The 27,354-nt window shown below is 41.0% G+C and overlaps 1 protein-coding gene across 1 annotated transcript in view; it reads left to right on the top strand.

Annotated features, from left to right (window-relative positions):
- The window catches only part of ST8SIA4 (ST8 alpha-N-acetyl-neuraminide alpha-2,8-sialyltransferase 4), a 79,813-nt gene extending 64,773 nt beyond the window's left edge, over positions 1-15,040 (top strand). Inside the window, exon 5 of the mRNA XM_033164162.1 lies at positions 13,922-15,040. Within this exon, the coding sequence (XP_033020053.1) occupies positions 13,922-14,204 (283 nt within the window). The 3' untranslated portion in view covers positions 14,205-15,040. The remainder of the gene's footprint in view (positions 1-13,921) is intronic.
- The last annotated feature ends 12,314 nt before the right edge of the window (positions 15,041-27,354 follow it).

Below are 27,354 nucleotides of genomic sequence, written 5' to 3'. Positions count from 1 at the left end.
TACAATACTGAGAAGCTGGTAAAAAAAAAAGGAGCAAATCCAGGCACACAGATCTGTTCTGCATGTCTAAACGCAACCAAATTGCAGATGTATAGACAGTTTCATTGTGTGGATAGTTATTTGTGTATCTAGCTAAACTGCTTCTGCTACTCACAACTTTCAACAAAAAATCACTTTGGGATCATTTTGAAAACAGCATGTATGGGTATGTTGATTATTCTCCTTCCTTTTTAAATGTCTTTCCCAAACTTGGGTCTCCAGCTGTTTTTGGACTACACTTCCCATCCTCCCTGACCACTGGTCTTGCTAGCTAGGGGTGATGGGAGTTGTAGTCCCCAAAACAGCTGGAGACCCAAGTTGAGGAAACACTGCTTTATATTGTACCATGACTGTGCATTGTTGCTTTACAAGAATGGAACCTGCAGTCAGGGCCTAACAATCTAGAAACCAGGGGTTGGGAGCATAAGGCCCATGGCCAGATCCAACCCTTCAGGCATCTCTGTCTGGCCACACTCCCTCCCTGAACACATTGTCTTTCTCCTGGCCACAGCTTTCACTTTGCTTCATGTCCTTCTTGAGCATCATTGACTGGTTGGAAAGTTTCCTTGAACTCTGACAATTATCCTTGCTTGCTTAGCTAGAGGGTGGGGAGGGGTCTGTGATTGTGTGCAGAAATCAGTCTACTGTACAAAGGTAAAAGGTATATTCATGGCTCTGCACACTGTTGCCTCTGGCACCACTCACAAGTGCCTAGAAAGTTGCTGGGGGGGGGGGAAATGTGGCTCATGTGCTGAAAAAGGTTTCCCGCCCCTGCTATAATTTAACAAAGAGAAAAGAAAAGAAGCAGGAATAAACAAAAAAAGGGAGGCATGGATAAATAGCGGAAAGCAGATGTGTTTATTTCAACTGCATGCGCTTAGGCTTAGTAGGGCATGGGAACTGGGGAGGGAGGGGTTGTACCAACGGATTCACAACAGGAGTGGGATTTGGGGAAGGATTTGAGGAAAGGATGAATCAGCTTTTAAGGAATGCACTGGTTTATAAAACCCTCTGCAATATTTGATATAATATACTTAGGCTGGTATCCAAAAGCTGCATTAGGCTTGGGGTTCTTTTTTTTTCCTATTGAAGAAGAGATCTGCATGGCACATCACAAATAACTTTTGAAAGTCACCTTTGGTCCGCCATGTGACATAAGTGCTGCTGTTAAGAGAAATGCAAGCCCATAGTGCCATTGATCACACAGGACTAGTATCACTGTTCTTTGGAACCCAGATTGATTGATTGAATTGATTGATTGTTCAACACTTTTCATCAAACATAATCCTCTGAAGAGGACCAGGGTGACATAGGTTGGGGATTGCTAGAAAGTCCATGGTAGACCTTCTACGTTTTGACACTCCTTAAACACTGTTGTGCTGAGCTGATTTCTTATGACTGTGAATATTTGCTTTTACAAGCATCTCCCCTGTAGTTCCTTAAATTTATTGACCCTTCCGATACACAGCTGACCAATCCACATGTTTCTCAACTACTACTGCCAATAACATCTAATCTGACTCTTACATGTTGGTTGTTAAATAGGAAGAAACAATGCAAGCATGGCACTTCAGTGTAATAGGGTGAAAAGTTATGTTTCAGGATTGTCTACTTCTTGAAATCATAAATGGTGTGACAGGGTGCATTGTCTCTCTGAATTATGTTGCATAAATGTACATTCTGGGCATTCAATATTTAACCAGTGTTTCTCTAAAATTGGCTGCTTCCCCAAATCTGCTCATAGCTGCCTCTTATGTGTAGATGGTGCTATTTTGGCTACACAAAGGGCTGTACTTACTCTTAAATTTTAGGATTCCTCACCTCCTGTTTTAACCTTAAACAAATATCTTTGCTTTGCTAGCAAGGGAAGTTTTCCACTTGTCCACAGATCCTCTTGCAAGGAATGCATTCCAGAAAGTATGAGCTTCTGGTGTGTCTGCAGAGCCAGATATAACACACACACACACACACACACACACACATCCCACCTACCTTAAAACATTAAAAAAAGGTAAATGCAATTTGGAGAATTTCTAACAAATTTATTTCCCCCTCTTTTTAGGGTGCTGTATGTTTAGGACTTCCCCATGCAAATTGCTAGGAGGAAAAAATCGGTCAAAATCTCAGCACAGCTGTAAATTTTATCTTGTCTTATGTGCCGTGCCAGATTTTGCAGTATCTGAATAGTCCTTAAGGTGAATCATATTGCAAAGCATTGCTCTAGATTAGTCAGAACAAATCTAGTCAATAATGGCAGCGCGAGCAATATCTATTTTACTTCACCAGCACCCATCTAACACAATTCAAATTCACATCAGTCATTCGGTGTTTTGCATATGAAATCTCACTAACAGAGCTTGGACTCAGGATATTTTCTCTTTAAGGGGGAGAAAAGTGTCTCAACTTTCTCCTTGGTATTTGTTTGCATTTTCCTTGCTTCCCCATTAAATGCTGCAGGCTGTATTGATAATGCATTCTTTCCTATTAATCTTTTCTGTCCAGAGGAATAATACGGGTTCATTTGTCGTTTCAGGGAGGAACTAGGTATTACGCTTGAAACATGAGTGCTCAAACTGAGTTATCTGCCTTCCTCTTCAAAATATTTAGGCACTCTGTGGTGTGATTTTACGTGCTTTTCCATACCCCCACCAAAAGCAGCCAGTGATGTAGAACAAGTGGTGATGTCACAGCATGCATAACAGGGAGAGGAGGCTGAACTTGATGCAGGGGTTTTCAGCAACACCTCTATGTCTAGCGCATCAACCAGGTTCAGTTCTCCCCTTAGATAATGAAAGATCAGCTTGCTTGATGAAGACTGATACAAAATTCTAGAGTTAACCATAGTCAAGTCTGAGGTGGAGTACCTATCTTTTTCAGAAAACAAACAGTTTGCATATAAACTGGGGTATCTATTATACATCTATTATACCTGACCATATACTGATTACCGGTATATGATTGTATACCCAAATTTTTATATGCCTGTTGTCTTTGTCCAAGGAGTTCCATGATCACTGCAGATCCATGATCACTGCAGATGGTGACAGCAGTCATGAAATTAAAAGATGCCTGCTTCTTGGGAGAAAAGCAATGACAAACCTAGACAGCATCTTAAAAAGCAGAAGCATCACCTAGCCGACAAAGGTCCATATAGTTAAAGCTGTGGTTTTCCCAGTAGTGATGTATGGAAGTGAGAGCTGGACCATAAAGAAGGCTGATTGCCGAAGAATTGATGCTTTTGAATTATGGTGCTGGAGGAGACTCTTGAAAGTCCTATGGACTGCAAGATGATCAACCCTATCCATTCTGAAGGAAATCAGCCCTGAGTGCTCACTGGAAGGACAGGTCCTGAAGCTGAGGCTCCAATACTTTGGCCACCTCATGAGAAGAGAAGAATCCCTGGAAAAGACCCTGATGTTGGGAAAGATTGAGGGCACAAGGAGAAGGGGACAACAGAGGACGAGATGGCTGGACAGTGTTCTCGAAGCTACCAACATGAGTCTGACCAAACTGCGGGAGGCAGTGGAAGACAGGAGTGCCTGGCGTGCTCTCGTCCATGGGGTCACGAAGAGTCGGACATGACTAAATGACCAAACAACAATACCCAAATTTTTATATATTGAATGCACAGCACCAGTTCAATTTACATGAATTTGGCATCCTTTTGAGATGCTGGAACTAGACAGTTTTGAAAACTAGTAGAGGACTGTTGGTATCTTTTTTCATCTTCTTTTAAATATCATATGGCAGTTGTTTGACATGCTGAGACATTTCTGTTTCCCAGAAATAACATCAACATTTGGCGCATTCAGCCACCCTGTGGCATTAGAGCCTGATATTTGCAATCTTCTATGTTCCGGATAAATCTGTGCTATCAGTTCCTAAGAATAAGACTTCAGGTGATAAATAGTCCAGGCTGCATATTTAACCTTGTCTTTTTTACAGTCCTGTCCTGGGAAATAGATCCCACTCCGTTTGGTGGGGCTCCTCCAGAGTCATTATTAGTTAGGTTTTTACCTTATTCTTATATAGTGTCGGACACATTAATGGTGGATCACAGCTTATTCATTCCCTTCTTCTGGTTCCGGATATTCTGTATGGCACAGTGGAGTATGTTCCTTCCTTTGTATTGTCCACGTGTTATTTATATGCAAAAATACACAAGTTGCATTCAGTGAAGGCATGTGCAACATTGAGAAGTTTCCTTAATTGAGATCTCAAGCCACCACTTTGGGACAATTAAAGCCAGATGAGAATTTCTGCACTTACCATAAGTGCTCAGAGGACAGAGTAGAGACAGGTACTTAGCATCCCTGGCAGAAGTCCTTTGCTTTCCTTCACATCAGCAAGGACACCTACCAAGTGAGCATCTATGCACCTGCATGGTGGTGAGTGATTTGCTTCCCAGTGCTTAAACACAGGGGAGAGAATCTTTCTGGCCACCCACTCTTGGCCCTGCAGTGGTGTGTGGCAGTTTGGCAAACTATCACCTTAGGCTCATGTCAGAATGTAAGTGAAGTTGACAATGGGAATGGGAATTCCTCCTGGAAGAGAAGTATGTATTTTCATTGTGGATTTTTTGTGTGTGTCAGTTATTTTCATAAACTTCTGATTGCTCAAACAGGCTTTAAAGTTGCAGACACACAAGGAAGCCTTGCGGCCTCAAAAGGTTACTTTTGGGCAGTGTTATTAAAAGGAGGCAGGCTCAGAGCAGTGACTCAGATAGTGCTACAACAGCCATCTTCTTCAGAGGTGAGATAATTCTGCCATGTCTTTGGATCAGCAGCAGGAACCCTAACTTTCCCAGTGTTTATTGCTGGCGGAGGGATAAGGTGATACAAATCTCCACTAGGCTCAGTTAGCAGCAGTAAGCTGTGGTCGGCAGTACTCCATTGTTAGCCAGCAAAATAGTCCCGAAGTGGAAGGAATGCCTGCTTCGACATGCCTGCAACACTACAAATTCCTTCAGTGCAATCCTGAGCACGCTTACTTGAAGTTAAGGGGACAACGGGTTGTATTCAACCAAAGCCAGTGTTTCTTCAACTTGGGTCTCCAGTTGTTGTTGGACTACAACTCCTATCAACCATGACCACTGGTACTGCTAGATATGGATAATGGGAGTTTTAGTCCAACAGCTAATGACCCAAATTTGAGAAACACTAAACTAAACTTTACCTAAACTAAACTAAACTTTACCTAGAATTGTTGTTGTTTAGTCGTGTCTGACTCTTTGTCACCCCATGGACCAGAGCACGCCAGGCATTCCTGTCTTCCACTGCCACCCGCAGTTTCAATCCCATGTTAGTAGCTTACCTAGAATAGACCCACTGAAATAAATAAACATGACTAAGTTAGGTCCATTAATTTCAATGGGTCTGCTCTGAGTAAAACTTTGTTGGATATCACTCTTAATCTTGAGTAAGCAAGCTTCGGATAACATAAAAAATCTCTTCCAAAAACATGTCTTTCCCCCTGAGGAAAATGAGATCAAAGACAAAATGAGGCTTGTACAGTGACAGATGTCAATTATATTACTTAATGCACTACTTGAGGTCCATTGAATAGATTAACAAATTGTGACAAAATGACAAGTACATTCTGTGGTGATTGATGAATTGATGTGTTATCAGGGTCTTCGAACGGCCAGACCCAGAAAAATAGAAATTGTGTGAGATCAGTGTGAAATCATTGTTGAGCAAATGCAGTTACTTATTTTGTATGAATAGCCTGGCTTATTTTATCTTTTCCTGATAGTTTTCTTTTTTATTTATTATGTTTATATTCTTCCTTTTGTTCCTTGATAGTCTTAAGTTTAAGGCAGGGACCAGACCCAGACCTCACTAATCTTTAGAAGGTTATTTCTGGAAGTGCTTTCCAGTAATGTCCTGACATTCCCCAGTTTATACAGTAATCCAAGGATGTACGAAGTGGGCTGTGTTTATGGTGGTTGCCAACCAACAAGGAAAGCTCTTTGTGTACAAGTGTCTATGTTTTTCCTAAGTTCCACAGGTAGAAGACAGCTCACAATGGCTTCAGTCACATCGACCTGATCCTTCATTGTATCAGTCATATTTGTTGTTGTTCAGTCGTGTCCGACTCTTCGTGACCCCATGGACCAGAACACGCCAGGCACCCCTATCCTCCACTGCCTCCTGCAGTTTGGCCAAACTCATGCCAGTCGCTTCGAGACTCATGCCATGACAAGGCAGTGATCCATGAAGGAGATCAGCCATATAGGCAATAACAAAAGGCAAAAAAATTGGTGGGCCTGGAGTACATCTGATTGAGGAGGACCTGCAGGTTCTTGCAAGTGAGGTGGCCACACTTCCTTCTTCACACAACTGCATTTACACAGATGGATTCAATGTGGTGTCCATGTTTAAGACTTGGAAAACTTAGTTTTGTTACTAATCATAGTTTTCACAGATGACACCATTGCCATCATTTTTCTCAAAGGATCCGCTCCAAAAATACTGCTTCCATTATGAGAAAATAACACATGTGTAATGAACAGCTGTGGAGCCATTTAAAGGCATGCATAATGTGCTCCCTTTACTTCCCTCCCCAACACAATCCAGATTGTTCTCATCCAGATATACACTCGTGCATCTTGTTAGCAGGTGGTCAGCAAGGCTTGGGAACTGCATGGTGGACAGCCCCTTGTGTGTGTGCATGTCAGTAGCTAATGTGCAGATAAAACAATTGCTGGATCACATGCACAGGAGATTTTAGATGGGACATTTTATCAGATAATTCTAAAGTGCTTGCTCCATGCCTGTTAAAATTTCTGTTCATTGAGGCCTCAAACTGCTTCTCTCCCCTTCCCAACCCCCAATTCCTGTTGGGTCAATTTCTTGGTTATTGTGGGGAAAAGGATTTCCATAAGTAGAATCTGTGTCTTCAAAGAAACACGGCCATGTCAGGATTTCTTAATGACCAAGAATTACCTGAATTTACTCACCCATAGGACAGAAACAGTGCAAGCAGACTATTAATCAAACAATTACTTTTCTGGTTAAGCAATTTTCCAATAATCAGATTTGACTGATCTCTTAGGCAGCAATGCTATTCACTAACCGGTTCAGTTGTATAATCTAGGAAGAAATCACGGAAGCCAAATAAACCCACAGGTCAGTTTTAAAATCATTTAAGCAGAAACTGGAAGCCAGGGATTTACTGGGATGAGATGTGTTATTGACTGATTAATTACAAAATTCAGCCTTTGGAAAGGGATTTAAGTTCTAAACTGCAGGTTAAAAGCCTCAAGTCATTTTTGTTACTTGGATGCACTTGGATTCTCTCTGAGATGGTTAGAAGCTGCAAAATTTCACTGTGAATTTCAAGGTGTCCTAGATTTATAGAAATTGAGATTGAGCCTGAGCTCCTTTCTCATTTATAAAGTACCCAGCCATTATTTTGGTTCTGCCTTTTGGCTTAATATCACCACATCAAGACTTGTGCAGAATGTGGGAAATGTGTCTTTTGTTTGTTCATTTCCCCTCTTATTTTCTAAGGGTCAACTAAAACTACTGAATTTCTTCACACCCTTGTTTATACAGGTACATAGCCTGTAGTGTGAACCAAGCTGGCAGCAGATGTGATGAGCCAGCATGCATCTGCATTCATTTCAAGAAAATGCAAAATTCGTTCGTCATGTGTGCCACCCACTCATATATTTTAATGAGTGAATGTGATTACATTAGACCCATCAATTTCAGTGGGTCTGTTCTAAGTAACTTTTAGCTGAATACTATTCCAATTGTGGAACACATTTCCACTCACCACTCTCCCATGCAACCGCAAATCTGCTCTGGAGGGTTGGAGGACACTCCAGAGCACCTTCAAGGAGGCATGAAGGACTACAAAGAGTAGGGGAAGAAAGGAAGTTCCCCTTGCACAAGCCCTAAAAGTTTCACCCCCTTTTTATAAGGAAATTGTGTTCATGGCAGCTCACAATATACAAGATAAATGATCAGTTACACCAATAAATAAACATGAACAATGCACATTTCAATAGCAACACATTTCTGATCTCATAAGGGCATTTCAATGATGTCCCAAATAACAATTCATAATTGTTTTATTTAAAAAAATAATCAAACTGATATTTCTTCATAGTTATGAAAACAGGGGGGGGGAGTCTGCCCTCTAGTCTGCTTCCCAGGCCACACCCCCTTGTTCCACCCACAATTGGCTAAAGCCATGGGTGGGCTCTGACAGCCCCCACAGCTGAGAAGGAAATGACAAAATCTGCCAGCTGCGCAGGGCCCAGAAGGCTGCTTCAGCCCAGGGGCAGGCCGCCCCAAGCTGCAACCACCACTCCCTGGCAAGAACAAGGTGACTGGTGTTTCTAGAAGCAGCTGCCTCTTGGAAGATCCTGAAGCTGAGCAATAAGGCTGATGGTAGCCAAAGAGAGAGACTTTCTCTGACTAACTTTCTTCTGCTCTATACTTTCTCCAGTTAGGACTTTGTGACTCCCCATGTGGACACCATGATCCAGGATTTATTGCTAGGTTATTGGATTGATGTTGGTTGGCACTTGGCAGTCCTATAACTTTCTGCTTTTTTTAAGCAAGCGAGAAAACATTTTGTACATTCTCAAGGGTATTGTCTTGTTTTTGGAAGCTCTGTGGGCAAAATGTTGACTAGGAGGACCTACTGACAAGGATTTTCTGGAACTGGTTGTGCTAAGCATATGCCAATATAGTAAATCTGAATTTGCAGTAGGCATTAGAAATCTAGTCCAGAATAAAAACTCAGCAGATGTTCACTCTAGGCATGGGTCCAAGCAAAGAAAACCGGGCATTGGCACCAGCCTAACCAAGGAAGCTAGCCCAAGGCAGAGCAGTGCATCTGGCAAATCCCAGATGCACTATGAGATTCATGTAGAAGGAAGCTGATACCAACTTCCAGTTGATAAATCCAAACTTTTGTGTGTGGCACAGTGCGTGCGAGTGTGCCATCTTCACCTTTCATTTTAAAGTTGCTTCAGCTTCATGGGACCAACTCCACTTTTGTAAATTGCTTGACTGCGATGCAAAATGAGGTTGTGTTATTTCTTCTTTCCCTGTAATATAAATGCCAGGGTTATTTGAGCCATAGAAACATATTCTACTGCATTCCTGGAAAGCTGAGACTGTTCATGTTACAAAAAAACTATAGCCATCACTAAACAAGATTCCAGTTTCTGCTGGCTAAAGGTGATCTTTCCCAAAGCAACTTCTGCTTGAGAATTGAATGCCTGTCTTGGGATCCAGAGTCGCATGTGGCTGGCCTCTTTATTTCCTTGCTCAGGGTTGAATGCAGGTTCAATACAGTGGGCAGCCAGTGCTAGCATGAGGTTCTCCTGCACCACCCAATGCCTGTTGAAAGAGGGACCATTGTTCCATCCACAACAGCCAAAGAAGGAGCTCTGTACCATAGGCGCATGATGATCAGCAGAAGTTGAGTCCAAGCAGGACAGTTATAGAAGCCTGCAATCTGTTTCTCTAACACTTGCAGTGTTTTTGCACACACTGGGGAAGTGACAATGTCTCAAATATATGCAGCTGTGCCTTATTCATTATTTCTGCTGCTGTGCTTTTATTCATCTCTTTTAGTAGGACCAAGGAACAATTGCCAACAGAGTTTCCTCCCAGTGTTGGAGGAGCGCTTCCTGACACGAGCTTTATATAGAAAATGGGTTGTTCAGATATATTTCCCCCCCCCTGTGTATACAACTGGTGTGTTTGTTTCCACACAGTCCATTCTTCTCATTCCTTGGTGCTCACAGCTATTTTGCTGTTTGCCCTCCACACCAGTGGGGGGAGCTTAACTGAACGTTTATCTTTACTCTGCTACTCCTCCACTTTTTCCCATTCTGGACATGTATACAGTAGTACCTTGGTTCTCAAACTCAATCCATTCTGGAAGTCCGTTCGACTTCCAAAACCTTCAAAAACCAAGACGCAGCTTCTGATTGGCAGATTGGCCCTGGAAACAATGCCGACAGCCTTTCGGCCTCCAAAAAACGTTCACAAACCAGAACACTTACTTCTGTGTTTGTGGCATTCGGGAGTCGATTTGTCCATTAACTAAGCCGTTTGGGAACCAAGGTACCACTGTACATGTTATTTCTGTACCTGTGCATGTGTATTTAAAAAAAAAAAAATCACCAGAAGCAGGCAACCATTACCACCTCATAGGTATCATTTTTCAGAATGGACAACGTGGAGGCTTGAAGTTTTGGCACTTCAAGACCCATTTCTATGGAGGTCTTGTACAAGCTTGATATCTGGCTATATTTATCTGCTGTTTAACTTTGGGGGAGCAGAGAGGCAGTATAAAACTCCCCAAGAATACCTTGAAGGACCCCGTAACAGTTGACAGACAATCACACATTTTCCCCACAAAAACGGGGGTGGGGTGGGGAGACACAAAATTAGTCTTCCCCCACATAATAACTTTTTTTAAGGCCGGTGTATGTACTGTGATTACAGACCTTGAGGAAACCATCAGTTACCCACATTTACTGTGTGGAAATCCTCCTTCGAACTGGGTTGTTGAAATTCAGAGGTGCCATTACATTGCACCAATTGGTGGAAATGGGTGTCAAATACACACTTCGGATTCACACTCAAATCATTTGGTATTGGGGGCTAACTAGACCAAATGGATAGGTTGTGATTTGGTGGTGAACAAATGGGAGTAGGGGACAGTTCTAGAGAACACCGCTCAAAACATTGCTACACACATATCCTCCCCCCAGAATGAAGTGGGTTCCCCCCCCCCCGTAATGAGTTCCCACAACAGTGGTGACTATGGCGACATAATATATTTTTCTTTTCTTTTTTTACAAATTGGATTTTTCAGAGTAAGGTAAAATCTGAATTAAAAAAAGAGTTGTGATTGGCATTTTGATGACGATGATGCCACAAAACCTGTATACATCAGCTGCTGAGATTCCAGAATAAATTCCTGCCTGGAAGTGTCCAGAGCCTAGTCTGGAACCAAAATATGTATAGCTTTATGTGTCCCATATTCTGCTTCTAACAACAACAAAAGAGCTCCTGGCTGAACTTGTGAGATGGTAAGAAGCTTGAATAAAAATCAAACTTCGGCAAGACAAGTGTTTTGGCTCAGTGTCTGTTTTCGGACTTCATTTCTTTTAGGTTTATTCATAGCATACCAGAAAAGTGGCCCTTAATTATCTACTGAAGGATTTGCTGCGAGTCAGGATTCTCCCTCCCTCCTCCCCCTCTTAACAGACAAGAAAATAACTCTAAAATTAGCACATGTTTCACATACTCCATCCCCTCCCCAGGTCTGCTACTGTTGCTTCAACATTTGCTTTTTAGAGGTTTCAAGTCACAACTAATGTAGGCTTTGGGGGGAAAAACCTGCCCAACATGTGATTAATGACAGCCAAAGCTAAGCCTGGCAAAACAGTTTTTAAAAAAATTGTTGCTATATTCAGCTATATTCAGAAGGAGATTTTGCTGAAAACCAGAAAAGGGCTGAGGTGCAGCATTAACAAAAGAGATAATCCTGTTTGATCGTTTCTATTTCGCAAAAATACATTTCCATGTGCTTAAGCCTTCATAGAGCAGGAACGGCATGAGCAAAAGGCTGGTTCTGAGTTCTGGACTGATCATTCTAAACTAAGCAAGGAATTACAGTGGTACCTTGGGTTAAGAACTTAATTTGTTCTGGAGGTCCGTTCTTAACCTGAAACTGTTCTTAACCTAAGGCACCACTTTAGCTAATGGGGCCTCCCGCTGCCACCGCCACGCGATTTCTGTTCTCATCCTGAAGCAAAGTTCTTAACCCGAGGTACTATTTCTGGGTTAGCGGAGTCTGTAACCTGAAGCGTCTGTAATCTGAAGCATCTGTAACCCGATGTACCACTGTACAGATTTGTGATCTGATCACCCTTCCCTTAAGAGTTGTTGGTTTTTTTAAGTAGCATGGTGGAGGGTAATGATGGACTGCATTGTGGCACCACATTGTGGTGGGTAAATCCAATCTCCTTGCCACCTTTATTCCCCCCCTTCCCCCAAGCTGCTAATTGCCTTATTGGAGAACCCATATTGCATCCACATACATTTCTCCAAAACGAGTAGGAGGGAAGATTATTTGCACATGAAAACAGTGGGGGAAGGATTGACACACTTCTTCACCCAGTTGGTTTTGGTCTGTCTCGGGAGACAATGGAGGGGTGCACCTTTGGGGTGAAGTCAAACTGTTGGAAGCTACAGTGTTTTGTGTTGTGTATGGACCTATTAGGTCCATAAATTACCATATAGCATATGCCTGTATTCAACACAAAACAGCGACAATTTGTTGTTGACGAAGGACAGCTGGACATATAAAGGACCCCATTACCTTCAGTAGCTTAGGGCCTCATCAAACCTAAATCCGGCCCTGTGGAAGAGACATGTTTTGTTGCAGTTGAGGCAGATGAAGACACCCAGTTGTGCTGCTGCAGATGCACCCTGGTGTTTGTTCTCTTTGTGCTCTTCCTAGCGGTCATTCCTCCTCTGGTCACTGCTGTGGATAGACAACCTGACTGTTGTTGCACTGTGGTTGAGATTCCCACAAGGTGGTTCTGATTCAAATTGGGGCTGGAGGCATGGTTGCTATAAAGAGATGCTAGAGCCAGTCACATATCTCAAAAGTCGCAACTAGTTCATCGCAAACATACACAGCACCTGATTGACAGTTGCCACTGTCAGCTGGTCACTTGAGGTGGAAGGAGGCTCACTTCAGAGTCTTTCTGTCCCCCACTTTTCCTCCGCTGAGCAACAGAAGGCTCAAATTCAATCTCCGTGTTTACTCACTGCTTTGAAAATACAATTCACCCAAATAATGATGATGATGATAGCAATAATGCACAAGGCATATATTGTATCACAAGTGCCAGCTTTGCTGGTGCAACATTTCTGCACCTGGTTTTGGGCAATTCCCCCATCACACTGCAGCCCTCTGCCACATAGCTTGTTCAGGAAGGTCCTACAGCCCTGGGAAGAACCTTTTCAGGGCCACACAGGACTGCAAGAGACAAAAGGACAAGGTGTCTTCAGCTCATGCAACCATTGGGTACGAACTGTTGCTGATCTTGTAAGTTAGCCCAGTTGATCCGTTGATCGTACTTATATACCTGTAGTCATAATTGATTCTGATGGTTTGTTGGGTTGTGCATGTGTGAGAAAAATACGGAGGTGTTATGCCTCACCCCCAGGAAAAGAAATAGAATGCCAATCAATGAAGAAGCTAAAATAGTAATATGCATGGGAGGTAAGTGGACTTTATACTTGAACTGTGTACCTGAAAAGTGTATACTCCTCCTGGCCTTCTCCACTAGTGATGTGTGAGTAATTCAGTCTTTTAGATTTCAGTATGAATTGACCTGTTCTGCACCTCCTCAGCTGCTATTTGGATTGAACTTTTGTTATCTACCAGCTTTCTCACTTCTCAAATGTTCCAATGCAGTTCCCAGCTCAAAAACTGTATCAAAATGCTCCTTTTTAAAAACAACAACAACAACACACAAAGTTTACTCTAACAGAAAACACATTTGCAAGTGTGTTTCCTGAAAGGAACCATGTTTAACAATACATAATTAATAGGTATAAATTTAATTTTTAAAAAAGCAGATTAATGCAGAAATAGGATGGGATGGGCCACAGAAATAGAATGGGACTTTCATCTCCATGGTGATGATAACATTTGTTATTATCAAAATGTATTCAATGTTGTTGTTGTTGTTGTTGTTGTTATTATTATTATTATTATTATTATTATTATTATTATTTTGAGAGAGAGAGAGAGTTGTGCATGCTGAAGTGGAAACAAGATATCCAAATAATCAAATGTAATCTCTCTTTTTTCACTTACCTTACAGTTATTGGCTGACCAACAAGGTTTTCATCAAACGACCTAGCACAGGACTCCTCATGTACACACTTGCTACGAGGTTCTGCGACGAAATTCATCTCTATGGATTCTGGCCCTTCCCGAAGGATATAAATGGAAAGCCAGTCAAATATCATTATTATGATGACTTAAAGTATCGATTTTTTTCTAATGCCAGCCCACATAGGATGCCATTAGAGTTTAAAACTTTAAGTATGTTACATAACAGAGGAGCACTTAAATTGACGACGGGGCGGTGTGCGCAGCAATAAAGCACAAGTCGAGGACTAGGAGAAGTGCCAGATATGGGCTTCACCATGCAGATTTTATGGAAGAGCAGTGGGATCAAAACAGTGGATTTATCCCTGTGCACTGTACCAAGCCATTGGAGAAGAAGGAAGTGCACCGGAACTCCCGTACCAGCCAACATTTTTACCTGTTGAAGTGCTAAATCTTGAGTGCAATGGTTCGAGTAAGTGCCACTTTCTCTAAGAGCAAAGCTTGAATGTATAAAATCAGTAGTGTTTACAAGATCCAACGATGCATTCATCACCTGTTAAAGAAGCAAATAGTCCATTTACTGCTCATTTGCCAACACGAAGTCTGGCAGCGTGTAACGAAATACCCAAGAGGTGGGATCTGCTCTTAAGGAAATACTTTGCATTTGGCATCAACAATCAAGGCGGAATTGGCAGAGCAGTGGATAACATCACAAACATCAAGCAAAATACCTTGAGCTGGGGGCATCCCTGGTTTTGTATTATAACCTTTCTCTTTTTCCTCCCTGTTTTTAAAATTGTCATTCATTTTCTATGGTGTTTGGGTATTGGAGCCCCTTAAGGGATTTTGACAAGATAATACTATGAACATTTTAAGTAATCTTCAAGAAGTGGTCTTAGAAGATCTTATTTTTTAAACAAAATCTTCATTGCATCTTATTGCTCAGCTTATGCATTGCAGCTGAAGTTGCCAACACGTGACAACTTGCTGCTGCTGTAACACACAGAGCCAGTCACCAGGTTTTGCCCCCGCATCCCTATATCTCAGCACCAGCCACTGCTAGGAACATGTTCTGCTGGTGAAGGTGATGTCGGGACGTGTATGGGAAATGGGAGCGGGGAGGTTCTGGATGGTTGAAAAAAGCTTAGGATCTCCCAACTGCTTTTAGGAGCTTCTTTTAGGGTGAACTACGTGTTACAATAAACACACAACAAAAGTGTGCTAAAACTTCTGAACAAAAAGCAGCTGTGTAGTCACAATCCAGACTGGTGACACATTCCTCATAGGGGCTCCAAACAAATTTTTCTGCTAACCTTTTCTCTCCAGCTGCTGATGGCTCCCGAGTGTATTTAGGAAAACTCCATACGAAATACACGGTGTGTACAAACTTGTATAGGGACACAGGTGGCGCTGTGAGTTAAACCACAGAGCCTAGGGCTTGCTGATCAGAAGGTCGGTGGTTCAAATCCTTGCAACGGGGTAAGCTCCCGTTGCTCGGTCCCTGCTCCTGCAAACCTAGCAGTTTGAAAGCACGTCAAAGTGCAAGTAGATAAATAGGTACCACTCCGGCGGGAAGGTAGACTGTGTTTCCGTTCGCTCTGGTTTGCCAGAAGTGGCTTTGTCATGCTGGCCACATGACCCGGAAGTTGTACGTCGGCTGCCTCGGCCAATAAAGCGAGATGAGTGCCAGAACTCCAGAGTCGTCCACGACTGGACCTAATAGTCAGGGGCCCCTTTACCTTTACAAACTTGTATAGAGTGTACATTTTTATCTTTGGGAGACAAATATTAGCAAGGGCAAGGAATTTACCACAGGATACTGTCCTGATCTAGGTGTGTGTTCCAGATCCCAAAGTTGCTTCTTCTTCAAAACGGAAGTAGTTAGTTTAAACATACCCCCCCCCCAAAAGTGTGTTTATTGTAACATTTAGTTTGGTCTAAAGTAAAACTTAACAGAAGCTAAATTGCAAGTTAGCACTTTTAAACAATCTGATGTTTTGAGCTGTCTTTAAGGCAAGATTTTTGTTATGAAGATGATATTGTTAACAAGCAGGTGCCCTTACATTTGGTACCAAAGATTATGCTGATTTTGTAATCGATGTAGATTTGTTTTCCTTCAAATGATGAAAATGTGTAAAATTTAGTACTTGTTGCTGTGCTGCTTTAGAAACTGTTTTCAGTCAATTTTTTTGTTTTGTTTATTTGTTTACTGCTAACTTGGTGTCTGGATTTTGTTTGAAGGACAAATTCCATAACTTGACTTTGCTTTTTATATATGCCGTGAAAATCTGAAACAGATGCTGTCCCTTTAAAAAAAAATCAGACTATGACCATAATATTCTTGAATCAAGATATTTAATCAGAATTAATGTAAGTTATAAATAACATTGAAATGTCAAAGTCTGTATAGTTTAGTTGGCATAGTGTATTTTGGTTTTAGTTGACAAAACCACTTTTAAAATGCAGATTCTTCATAGTGCTGGACAATATGTGCATTATTCCTGTTCTATAGCATTCTGATGAGCGATATGTGAAAATACCACTGACGAGTTCCCTTGCCTTTTCACTTCTTTGAAGCTCCACTTTCTATATGGGGCTGTATTTTTTGTTCTGAGACAGCAGACAATGAGAATTATTAATGGTTTTGTATGAACAAAAAGGGTTGTAAACAGAATGGCTGTAAATCTAGAGTATCAAAGCACAATTGATGGAGTGACTTCAGAAATGCATGTTGGGGGAACAATCAGTGGTCCTCTCACGTGCTTTCACCTGCAGATTTCTGCCATATAGAAGAAGAAGAAGAAAAACAAATGCAGAATAAATCTTCATTTTAGCCCTTTTCAGGTATTCAGTGCCCTTTTCACACACACTCATTTGACCTTCACATATTTAGTGTGTTTAGCTGAACAGACAGGACCCATGCAGTCTTCATTGTTCAATGCATAATAGTCTGAGAGGGACCTCAAGACAAAAATAGTCCAAAATAAAAATTCCTTAGGCTGCTTAACGACCATAATAGTAATGACATGTTTCCTTTTAAAATATAGTAATGTTAGGGCAGTCTAGCTAGACTGATTTTCCATAAAAGGTGTTAGATTTCACACAATCACCTTAAAGAAGTTGAGACTAGTGCCTTTTTCATCCTCATGCATAACTTCAATCCTATTACTTAATTCTTTTGTGTCATGTTTTCCTTCCCTTATCTAGACTATTTCCACATGTCTATAAAGGGCTAATAAACTGGTTAACAAAACCACTTTTATGTTTTGCATCTCAGGGAAATATCAGTTTTCCAATATAAACACAACAGGAAAAGATAGAATTGAAAGTGGATGAAAGCCTATCATATTACATAAAAAAGAAGAAGCAAGGTTTTCATGTAATGGAATGAGGCTGTAGTCCTATGCACCTTGGAAGAATTCAAGGGGACATGTATGGGATTGCACCATCAGGCTGCAATCCTATGCAAGTTTGGCTGAGAGTAAACACCGCTGAGCACAGTTGGCCTTACTTCTCAGTAGAAGTGCATGATAATAATAATAAAAAATAATAATTTATTATTTGTAACCCGCCGATCTGGCTGAGTTTCCCCAGCCAGTCTGGGAGACTTGGGAGTGTGAAAAAAAGAATAAGGATGATTTGAAAGATGCTAGGAAAGATTTAAATGATGGAATGGTCTGCTTAAAATACAATATTTCAGTGTTTGGTTCAGCATTTCATTTAGGTCTTGTTTCTTCGAAAATCTAAAAAGACAGTCATTTTAAATCCGGATGTCACAACTGTCTTTTTTTTTATGCGCGCTGCCATTTTGGGTCCTCCAGCCCCTTCATTGTTTGCATATTATGCAGAGACCATGAGCTTCTTTCTCTTTGTCAGAACTCTGTTCTTAGTTACATGAGCACAGATTGTGGAATTTCCCCTGAATGACAGCAGCCCTGCATTTCACCAATGGGATGTTGGCGCAAACTTCTCATATCCTGCCCTGTGTCTTTGCCTTGAGCTTTTACTATATATCCCTTCTCTTGAGTAGTAAAAACTATCACCATTTGAGATCTACATTCCCCATTGAGATCAAGCCCTAGAGTAGCCATCCACAACCCAACACCCTCCCAATATTTTGGATGACAACCCCCATAAGCCCCAGCCAGCACGACCTTGTTGCCTGGGTCTGATGGGAATTGTAGTCCAAAAAATTTGGAGAGCACCAGGATGGGAAAGGCTGTCCTAGAACTTCACGAGTCGAAAAGGTAGCCTACAGAAACTTTGGCAAGGTTACAGATAGTGGGATTCACATTTGCTCATCACATTGCAAAAAGTTACAAGTGTTCAAATACCGGTAAGGAATAAATGGCTTCTTTCCCCCCCATAATTTTTCCATAACATATATTTGTTGCTTGTTTCCTACCACAAATAGCTACTGTGATAGCGAATCATAATTGGCCAGCACTATCTCCAATGCATACCCAGTGGTTAAAATCTGATCCCTTAATGCAAAACTATAGGAACAGTGTCTTTAGAAATGCGCAGTAAGGAAGGGAATTTGTTTTCATTTGGATAATTTTACTTGTGAAGACTTGTAATTCATAAAGCGGTGTTTTATAATTCATGTTTTTCTTTTTGTTTGGAGCTCTGGAGCTCCTCAGATTAATGAAGATAAATGTATAATATATTCATGTTTCTCCTTTGAGGGGATTCTCCCTCTCATTCCCTTTCTAAAATGTGAAGACTACTCAACGTTTCAATTGAGTTTGGAGTCTCTCTCTTCAACAATGGCAGAATAACGTCCCACGAAAAATAAATACAATGTAATGGAGCTAAGCAAAAATGAATGCAATTGCCAGGTAGTATTCTGTTTGCATACGCACATTTGATACCTTGAAAGACCATAAAAGTGAGGATTCCAATTAGTCTGCTTTGTGGCAACTTTCAATAATGGTTACCCACTGCCTTCAGCAAGTGTGGAAGTTATGCAGCCTCTTAGATCCTACAAGGCTTAGGTAGGCTGTGATCCAATGAGATAACATCTATTCAGACAAGCAATAGTGGTGTGTGCACTGACCGCAAGTTTCCGTTCAGACCCCTGTTTTGCCCTTCAGAAAACAGTCCAGGGACCATCAGCTCAAGGACCATCCAAATACCTGGTGTTCCAGTCCACCACCTCCACCCCGCCATCTGAATTCACTATTGGGAAATTTAAAAACTGCTATAACTCATTTTGACAGTGGGTGAAATTTGCAAGTCCCTCCAGAGCAGATAGACCCTTCGAAATTACTAGCACATTGGTTTTCGAGCTTTTGTGCTGGGCACAATTCCTTTTGTAAAGGAGATATCTATATTATTTCATTTGGAGGACAGAATTGGAAGGAATTTACAGACAATATTGCCCCTTCTCAATGTATTACTCCTGCCAAATTTCAGAAGAATGTCTCTTAAAGTTTTAGGATAGGTAAAAAAGGAATCCCTTAATCTCCCAGGCTAGTGTTTTGAGGGCAATAGGTCTGAAAATTGTAGATAAGAAAGCTGCCTTTGGGTAAGAAACCAGCCAAATTTCAGGCAAATAAATATGGGGCCTTTTGTGTTACGCACCTGTGACATTTATTTTCGGGGGCAGATGAACAAAATGGTTTTGACTTTGGGGGTAAAATCATTCCCTCTGATTATAATCTTGATTTGACATTCATAGCAGAGCTCTTCCTTTGCCCCCTCCCCACCCTGGTGTCAGCTGTCCATTTCCCCATCACTTAGAGATAATACTTTTGCTTTTATCAGATGCTTGTCTGCAGCATTTTTTGACATTTGAATTACTGGGGTGCCGTGAAATGCTTCAGGGGTGCCTATTTTTATTCACGACACCTTGAACAGAGCCTGCTTTGCTTCGGAAAAGCTCAAAAATCTCTCCAAGGCATCCTTCTACAACTTGGGGTTCTGGTTCTGATGCACACCCCTAATATATTTCACAATTAGCCTTTCCATATATATTCCAGTATCTCAACTGCTAAAGCTCCGGTCCTTTTTCTTTTTTTGTAAATGGCATGTGTTGCAGGGTGAAGAATGGGGCAATTGACTTAAAAAAAGGCTGAAAGTTTCATTATAATTTAAAAATATGTGCTCCAATCCAATGGGAGGGGACAGTTAGAAACAAGTAATTGAATGTGTGTTTCCTGGGCCAAAAGGTTCCAGTATCTGGATCAGACATTGAGCTCTATGAAACAGGCACTCATTATCTGTTTCTCCTATTAAATTGAGATGGTGGACACATATCTCTGGATCTTGGTGCAATTTCACTTTCTCCCCCCCCCCTTTCCCTTTTTTTTCTTTTTAAGAACACTGTTACCCTGGATAGGCAAAAGCACAATTGTTTTAACTGTATATACTAAAGGAAGTAAGTTTGCCAAAACCAGCCTTCCTGAACAGTACTACTGCTATCGAGCATACCCAGCTCCCATTTGTGTGCACTGTTGAGATGTATTCTGTCAGGATCATCTTGTCTGATGCTTTTTTTAATATTATTTTGTGTACAGGAGTTGTTGTTAATTCTTTGTTACTTGTACAACCTGTAAAATAAATTAAAACTTTTTTTCCAGTACTTCTTTTGTTGAGGTTTTTGTACACACTTTGTACAAAATAATTTCATTTCACCAAAAGCCATAAATAGAAAATTAACACATATCAGGATCACCTCCCTCCATATGAACCTACCCACACTGGCAGAGGAACAGGGGTGCGGGGGGAGCTCACCGCCCCTGGCAGCATGATCCCTGTGGGGTGTCATTGTGGCTGGGTGCAACGCCCCCACAGGCAGCGCACCATGCCCCCAGGAAGCGTGCCAGCCATGCCCCCGCCTGCTCTCTGCCCCCCCCACTGGAGCTTGAAGCTCCACCACTGCCTTCCCAAACCCTTAGATCATTCTCTGAGGCCCTTCTTCATGTGCTTCCTCCATGATAGGTCCTTAGGGTGGAAACACAAGAACTGGCCTTTTCTGCAGTGGCTCCCCATTTGTGGAATGCTCTTTGGACTGGCACCTTCATTATACACCTTTAGGCACCAGGCAAAGATGTTCATTTTTAAGCAGGCCTTTGTCTGATTGACATTTAATGCCTTTTAAATATGGAAGGGGGGTTATTGGTTCATTTTTGCTTTTATTTTCATTATATATATTGTGATTTAATGTCATGAACTGCCCTGACCTGAGATTTACGGGTATAGGGCAATATACAAATTTAATAGATCATCATCATCATCATCATCCTGCTAGATTTTGTAACACTTCTGTAGAATTCTAAGGCCTAATATACAGTGAAATTAACATATCTATCCAGTATTCATTGGCTTTGGTGTCACCTACTATTGACTTCTCTTCCTTTCACCCTACTGTTCCCTGTGGACACCAGCCACCATCGCATAATGGTGATTTGCTATTAGGAAAAAATGGGCAAGCAATTGCATAGTTTGGGTTTTCGGCTTGAAGCCATTCAGTACAATGGCATAGGTGTCACGGAGCACAGCTGTGTAACACTTTATGAAATAATTGCCATCATTGCAATCAAATGGTACACATGACTTGACATTCCCTGTGCTAGTCTTCACACTGAAGGCAAAAGTGTGAGAAGCATTACTTGCAAGGAGACAAGTGACACTGTGAATACACACACATACACAAACAAACACACACACACTTACCATCATTATCCATCCATGCTTTCCAATATAAACAAGCAGTGTATCTATACTGGCTTCAGACTGTAAAACCAAAAGTGTCTTCTAAATGACTCCTTCAGTAAGACCTTCATATTTCTTAGAAAGCACCCTTCCACAAGCTTAGAACAACCCCTCTTTGTCCTTTCTTGTTTGATACCTCCGTTTATGTGAGGGATCAGAAAAACAACTGGAATACTGAATCATCTCTGCCCTTCAATTTTCCCTTTTGCTTCTATTCTCAGCATTTTATTTATTTATTTATTTATTTATTTATTTATTTATTTATTTGTTTGTTTGTTTGTTTGTTTATTTATTTCCCCCCTTCACTTTCTTGCTGTTAAGCACTTAGGAGACCAGAACACACAGCTGGTAGGTATGCTTGAAGACTTTTGCCTGGTTGGTCCAAGGTGAGCCCTTGAGAATCTGAAATCATCACATGCAAAAGTGTTGGTTGACTCCATCACCAGGTGTTTTTTTTTTTTGGAACATTTTACCACCTGACCTTATTCTGGATATCATCTTGCTTTCAATGCTTGCCAGAAAGAAAACATCAGATGGACCACTTGAATTACTAGCAATGGTATATCAATTTTCTTTTTCTTTTTGAAGATTACTGTTATTTTTATGGGACTACCAAGGGATCCAAAACACACAGAGAAAACAGTGATTCTGCTCTCCTTGGTTAATGCACCACACCATTATGTTAATTTATACCAGGCTTCCTCAACCTCGGCCCTCCAGATGTTTTGAGACTACAATTCCCATCATCCCTGACCACTGGCCCTGCAAGCTAGGGATCATGGGAGTTGTAGGCCAAAAACATCTGGAGGGCCGAGGTTGAGGAAGCCTGATTTATACCATAAAGCAGGGGAAGAGACATGTTAGCTGGGTTCATCATGGTATGGACAGACACTGCTTAGGGGTGAGTTCGTTCTGCCAAAAACAAGGATTAAAGAATCACCCTGAAAAAAATATATGTTTCTCTGATATTCCAAATCTTTATCCAGAATCAACAGTTGATTCGGCCAGAGCAAGGTCCCTTTCATAACTCCAAAACATTTGTTTACACCAAAGCTTTATATAGCAAGAGAGGGAAATGTTTAACTATCCATTAGGCTGACAAATGCATGAACACCATAAAAAGACAGCTTGCCTCAGCTACCTCTTAATTTGACTAAATTAGAGAATTAATGTAGCCTTTCCCCTCTAAAATACATGATTCAATCAGAGGTCCCCACCACCTACAGCTTCTCCAGTGCATTATGCTTTTTCAGAGAAATTATCTCATTGTAGCTGGCTAGTTTGGAGGGAAAAAATTACAAAGCCATCCATCACTGTCCTTGAATGAGATAAGAGTATTAATGTGGAACCTGTTTATCTCCATTCAGGTATAAAATTACAATTATTTTAACATTAATTCTTACCATTCTGTGTTTTTCTTTGCTCTCAAGGGTTATCAGTTCACAAATTTGCTCCTAATGCATAGCTAATAGCAAATCTTTTTTCCTCATTAAAATAGGCCCATGATATTCTCTCTCGGGAGCTCCTGTAGGTCTGTGCAGAGTGCACAGCATGCTAAACCGCCATCTTAAGTTCACTTTGTTGGTGACAGCAGAACTTGACAAAAAGAATACTGCCAGAAAGTAATAAAATAATGCCCAAGAGAAAATATGCAGTCAAGAAAATATACTGCAACCCCACAAAGTTACAACAAACGACCATCAAATAATGCAAATCATATTTTTGTGGCTGCTTTGTAAATCTCAGGCAAGACTGGGCCCACCATCAGACACAGTGAGGAGTTAATTTGGGGTGTCGTGAATATCTTTTATATCTTTTATGGGTATTATACAGAACAATAAGATTCAATAAGCTCCTCTCTGCCCCACATGGAAGAACAGATTCATACAAGAGATACAGAAAAACTATCCTTTGAAAGTCATCCTACTAAGAGATGTTAAATAAAAGTATCTGTCCACAATTTGCTGTGAGTTGCCGGTGGTTGCCGGTGCTGTGAGTTGCCAGTGCTCTTTGTATAAGCATATGCAAATCATCATCATCATCATCATCAAATCATGTGTTTTGGAATGTGTCTCTTTTGTCTATTCTTTGTTCACCTAGTTTCCAGTCAATTTATCCATTAGTGACATGTTCCCGATTTAATTCAGCCACATTTTATACAAGTCAACATTTAGAGTTCTTCAGTTCCTGGGAATGGCCAAGAGAGCAGCCATTATCAATTGTAATATAAGCTTTTAGGAAAATAATTTTCAGCATCTCCTTCAAACATAAATAATAAAGGAATTTTGGGACTGAGATCTACCTGTTGTTTACTTATACAGTCATACCTCTGGTTACAATAGCTGCTGGTTGCGTTCGGCATGGGTTACGAACGCGCTGAACCTGGAAGTACCGGAATGGGTTATTTCTGGGTTCAGCGTGTCACACATGCGCAAATTCGGCACTTCATGTTGAGTTCTGCTCATGTTGCGAACGGGGCTCCGGAACGGATCCCGTTCGCAACCAGAGGTACCACTGTAGTACTTATTTCACAAAAAAAACTTTTCCCCCAAAATGAACAGACAAATTCACCACATGTAGACAAATGAAGCTACATTTTCACAGTTTCTCCAGCAAGTTTTTGGGAGAGCGTCATTGATTTTATTGAGTAGTACAGGATGCATAAACCATCTATGAGTGAGTTTTAGTGTGTTTTACCTCACTTTAGCTGAAGAAGATCTAAGAGAAATCTTCTCCCAGATTCTATTCCAGGAAGCCTCATTTATAGTATCATTCAAATGTCTCTCGCAGTGGAGTTTGAGAACATTTAAAGGTTTGGAAGAAAAATTGGCCCATGAGCTGTAAAGAAATCATACCCTTGCCCAATGGATCCGTGGTATATATTATATATCCAGGGGAGTTAATGACTAGGTTGCCTGGGGTGTAATTTCCCCCCCCCTACAAGCACATTTTAAATTTATAGACTTTAATAATAGGTTTAAACTTTTCAAGTAAAAGTACGTTTCTTGGAATCAATGTACCCGGATACTTTGTATATGTTTTCTCAGTGCTAAGTCCAGTAATGTTATGTAATTTAGCTCTTAATTCCCGTCAGGTGTGAATACCTAGCAGATCAGAGTTAGATACATTTACGATAAAGCCAGAAACAGAGCCATACAGTTTTAGTTCCTGCATCACTGCCAAAAGTGAGGTTTCAGATTTAGTAATAATCAATACTACATCATTGGCCAACAGGTTGATGAGCAAGGCTAGCTAATTAATTCTTTCATGTATTGTCTTGCAGGTAGAGGAATAAGCACTTGTGTAACATTTTCTTCTCCTGCCTCAGCTGTCATAATATCTTGATTGGCTTGGGTGCTATATATCTTGACTTGGAAACAATGAGTTCATTTGCTGCAGCAAATCTCTTCAGAAGCAAAATTCTTGAGTCAACCTTGCAGTCAGGGCAAAAATACAGGAAATGTCCTTACTGCTACTGGCTGAGAGAAGCACATTCCTGTTAGCTGGATTGGTCCTAGCTAAGAATGGTCAAATATGTCAATCTTGGTTTCTCTCAGTTTTCCATTTTCCCCATTTTTAAGCTCAGTTCTCCACATTTCCATATCATCTTGTACCCTGAGAACGAGGAGCAATGCCAACAATGAAAGAGAAGAAGAATGAAAATAACTGGATTCATGTGAAAGGTTTAGTGAGTTTTTTTAATATATATATATATATATATAATTAGTTTTCCAATATATAATAATAGCCAATTTATAACAATAACAATTAATTCCCAAATTATACAATTATCAAAATGCCAGTCAACTTCCAATTAATACATTTCAGTTAAAGTGGCTCCCCGCATGGTAGTTTGGGTGCATTTCCGCTCTTATATCAATGCGTTCCATAATCTTAATTAATGTCAGTTACATTTCAGTTACCGTATAATAATAATCCCTTCATCAACAGCTACATAATTAATGATTTCCATTCATGATGTTACAGTATATAAATTTTTAAAGCTTCAAGTGAGGAACTCAAGTGAGGAGCTTATCTTTATTCTGCCCTGCGTCTGAAAACTGTTATGTCCATGGAGATTCCTTCTGTCTGTATATGGTGTGGTCCTTTTCAGTTCCCAGCTGTTTTCTTCCATCGTGGTTTGGGATGGAGGTGAATCTCAAAGTTTCTCAGAGGTCTTATCTCTCTGTTCCTTGCTTTGATGTCTCGAAACAGGCAATAGTCTGCTAGAAACCATTCTTTCTCACTAGTAGACAGAATGGCAGACCTTTACCATTTTCTTCTCAGCCTAGGAAAAGGTGGACAGTCTTCGAACACGCTGAAGATTTAATACTCCTTTCCAACTCCCAGAATTTCTGCAGCATTCTCTTCACAGCCCCCAATTTTTTTTCCAGCAAGAGATTTATGGTCCAATTAAAATTTATCTTAGATTACATTCCATCAGTAGCACACACAAATCTCAGTCTCTTTTTCCTTGTCATAAAAGGTGAGGGAAGTTACTCTGTCTTTCCAACAGAGTCGTACTTGAGCTTCCCCTCCACCTCCACCTCCTTTCTTCATTTCAGATCACACGCAGTTTCCACTTTTGCTTGTTAATATCAATATTACTCCAACATCCATTCCTCACTTGTAAAGATATTTTTATCTTATATTCCGGAGAGGGCTGTCGAATCATAAATATATAAAGAAGCTTAGAATAAACAAACCATGGGCGGCTTCCCTCTCCACAACCGACTCTCATGCCAAAGAAAATCCTATCTCAATTCAAACGTTTGATCCATGTAGCTGGTATATTCCGCAGTATGTTCTTGCAACCTTTTCCCATCACGTGCCAGTACTTTACAGCCAATTAAAGATCCAGTTAAATGGAGAACTTCTGCTTCTTAATGGCGGTGTAGGAGGGTTTTCACTGGATGAAGAGCTTTCGCACACAGCACCTCCCTGCCTCCCACATTCCATGCTGGAGCGAGAGCCAGTTACCGAGATGAACTGCGAGTAAAGCCCATTCCCCCCCCTTCCGTTGGGGGGGGTTCTTTACTCTCTGTCATCCTTGTTTTGCATTCGCCAACGGCCCCCTGTTGTCATGGGGGCTGCCTCCATTAAGGTAGGCAGGACCCGGAAGCCCAAGGGGAAATTTTTGTAGCCATGTGAAATTAATGACATCGGCAGGAGATCCAGAGGAAAATGTTGACAAGACACGAATATGGTTCTGAATAGATGAATCAGAGGTAGAAATGTAGAACTGAAATCCATTAGCATGGTGTTCATAGCAGAACAAATAAGATCACAGAAAGAGAAAAAGAAAGGATGGAGAGGAATAAAAAGAGTAGATTGAAGACTGAATCTAGTGGGTCACTCCTGGGTGATGGTAAGAAAGAAAAGTCATCAGAAGAAACAGGGAGCAAATAGAGAGAGAAGAGAATAAGAAAAGCATACAGTAGCTCCATAGAAGCCTATTAAAGAGAAGGAGTGAAAATGGATGATGCCACACACATTGCCAAAGTATTGCTATAACATACTTTGTGGCAAATACATGAATGTTAAACTGTGGAGTAACAATATTGGTTATTCTACTGTTGCATGCAGATTTCATGAGACACAGCCAAGTCTTCCAAGAAATCCTGAAATGTGGGAATATTTCAAATCTCATCTCTCAATCAAAAATATCTCAAGTCAAAGCAGCTTCCTTCTCAAAGCTATTGT

The sequence above is a fragment of the Lacerta agilis genome, chromosome 11, assembly GCF_009819535.1.
Source record: "Lacerta agilis isolate rLacAgi1 chromosome 11, rLacAgi1.pri, whole genome shotgun sequence".
NCBI lineage: Eukaryota > Metazoa > Chordata > Lepidosauria > Squamata > Lacertidae > Lacerta > Lacerta agilis.
This window is presented reverse-complemented; position numbering and strand designations above follow the sequence as displayed.